Source organism: Apodemus sylvaticus, chromosome 2 (genome assembly GCF_947179515.1).
Source record: "Apodemus sylvaticus chromosome 2, mApoSyl1.1, whole genome shotgun sequence".
NCBI classification, from domain to species: domain Eukaryota; kingdom Metazoa; phylum Chordata; class Mammalia; order Rodentia; family Muridae; genus Apodemus; species Apodemus sylvaticus.
In genome coordinates this window covers 96,785,148-96,787,952 of record NC_067473.1, presented here as the reverse complement: position 1 = coordinate 96,787,952, position 2,805 = coordinate 96,785,148, and the positions used below count along the sequence as shown (strand labels likewise).

The 2,805-nt window shown below is 34.8% G+C and overlaps 1 gene segment (V, D, J or C); it reads left to right on the top strand.

Annotated features, from left to right (window-relative positions):
- Positions 1-1,581: 1,581 nt before the first annotated feature.
- LOC127677983 (Ig kappa chain V-V region L7-like) lies at positions 1,582-2,476 on the top strand. The segment is given in 2 exon segments: positions 1,582-1,802; positions 2,007-2,476. Coding segments are annotated over 2 exon segments (549 nt in total).
- The last annotated feature ends 329 nt before the right edge of the window (positions 2,477-2,805 follow it).

Genomic DNA, 2,805 nt, shown 5'->3' with positions numbered 1-2,805 from the left:
CTTCCCTCCCCCTGTTCCTCCATCTACCCTTTCCCGCTTCCCTGTTCTGGAATTCCCCTATACTCTTGCACTGAGTCTGGTAATTGCACATATCTACTTCTTGTATTGAATGCCTACATGAAGACAATCACAAGATGTTACATTATCTCCAATGACAATTCCTAAATTTGATAACCAAGTATGATTTACTAGTTTGCTTGTTATCCTTTGGGATTAGTAGTATAACCATAATATATTTAAACATCCTCTTTCTCAACCTCTCATCCCAGTCATGCACAAACCTTTCTTCCCAAAGTATCTGGCTGTGTATTTCCTGTCACATGTGTTATATTGTAACCACTCGAAATACCTTCCAATGTTGGGATCCAATTACAGCTTCTTACATCAATGTATCATTTAAGTCAATCAGACAAATTGAAATTTGAAGTTACAATTCACACTTACAGAAAGAAATTGGCAAATATTTAGGAGGTAATAGAATGATTTAATCATTCATATAATTATTCATTATAATTTTACAGGACCATACATTTTCCACAATTTTCATAATTTCATGATTCTTCATACCTAGATAAATTCCATTGCAACAATTCAGTACATTTCAATTATTGATTTATCATGTGGTGTACATCTAAATTGATTCCATTTCCTAGCAATTGCAAATTGAGCTGCAAAATACATGGATGTGCTCTTATTTCTGTTGTAGGCTATAGAATCCTTTAGGTATGTCCACATGAATGGCATATAACTTGGTAATGTAGTAGTGATATTTGTATCTGTTTTAGAAAACTGCACAGTAATTTCAGAGTTTTGCACTCCAACCTGTAGTGAACTATAACTCTTTGTTACTCCTATCTTCATTTCTCAAGAGTTTTGATAGACTTTGTTTCTGTTACTCTTTTCAAAATCTCAGACATATTTTTATATAATACATATACTCTAATTTGGTTATCTCACCCAAGTGACAGTAGCAGTTATTTCTTTAAATGGAATTGATGGAAATTTCTCTTCTGTTCTATATTGTGTCACAATTGTGGTCCTTTAAGTATCATGAAAAATGTGTTCTGTGGAAGGAATTTATTTGATCATTCTAAAAATACATCTGTAGCAATCTTTATCACTATTGTTGAAAAAGACATGCAAAATGTACTATTTGGCATTTATTGGAAAGGTGCTAAAATATTTTGATATATCAATCTCTAAAATTCTTGATTAGGGCAGATTGTAAATACTTATTAGGATTTCATTTACACCTCTGGAGAAATATGTCTTCATAAGACATCCAGAATTTCTTTGCATTAATGAAATTTCAATTGTGTGATATCATTTTATGTTTACATGTTGTTATGCTTCTTGGAATGTTCAGATGGTTAAAGATGCTTCAGCCCATACTGTAAGAAACATCAAGGAAAAAAATATAAGCCTGGATAAAACCATGGATATGAGATGATCTTCATTTTTAATTACTAAATGTATCTCAGAAACTTCCTTAGACTATGCTAATTATGTAACCATGTAAATAGAAACCAAGTCTCCTTTAAATCTCAATGTCTCTTCAGGTATCGAGCATAGGGACAAATGCTTCTAAGAAGGCAGTAGGATCCTGATCTTCTGTCCACTTCTTATTACAAACCTTGTGAAGTCCACATGATTTGCATAAGTACTTCTTTTTTCTAGTGTTCCTGCCTCTTAGAGTATTATAAAAAGGTCTCAGAGCTGTGTCATGATCATCAAACTGTGGGAAAGTTTGAAGATGGTGTCCACACCTCAGTTCTTTGGACTTCTGCTTTTCTGGATTTCAGGTATGACTGCTTGGACATGGTAATAAAGTGGAAATAATTTTTAAATATGAAATTGTCTTGCTTTATTCAGAAGCAAGCAGCATATGCTATTTGACTTCCCATTTAAAGAAATTAATACAATGATTTATTTTATTTTTCTAAGTAGTTTAGGACTGACTTTTATACTCAATGTTGTGTCCTTCTAATATTGTTCTGTCTTTTCAGCCTCCAGATGCGACATCTTGCTGACTCAGACTCCACCCACACTGTCTGTGTCTCAAGGAGATAAAGTCTCTATTTCCTGCAGGGCCAGCCAGGGTATTAGCAACAGCCTACACTGGTATCAACAAAAATCACATGAGTCTCCAAGGCTTCTAATCAAGTATGCTTCCCAGTCCATTTCTGGGATCCCCTCCAGGTTCAGTGGCAGTGGATCAGGGACAGATTTCACTCTCAATATCAACAGTGTAGAGCCTGAAGATATTGGAATGTATTACTGTCAGCACAGTTACAGCTGGCCTCCCACAGTGGTTCAGACCACATCAAAAACCACTAGGAAAGCAGAAGTGTACGGCTGGGAAGCTTCAGCTGTTTGTGGTGGTATATCAACCTTCTTCAAACTGTTTCGTAGATGCAGGCAAGTGTTTACAGAATTATGTGGATTGAAGAAGAATGGAAGTTTCCCTTGCCTCTGAATTCTTTTCAATCTATTTCTTCACTATAATACATAGCCTAGAGTTGTCCTTGTGTAATCAGACAATCTTCTTTCAATGTACTGCAACTGGATAAAAATCTCATCCTAGATGGAGTGAAGAAATTATTGATCATTCCATACCCTTAAAATTGTTGTAAATTCAGATGAAGCATTGTCTTAAATCAATAGCATATAGTTTACTCCTGTTGCCACAGACTAGAGAGCTCAGCTTCAGAGATTCATGACTCGTTGCAAAATTCCATATGCACATTTTGTAGTAAGTGAAAAACTTATGAATTTCAAGTATTTTTCATGTTTATGGATTTATAT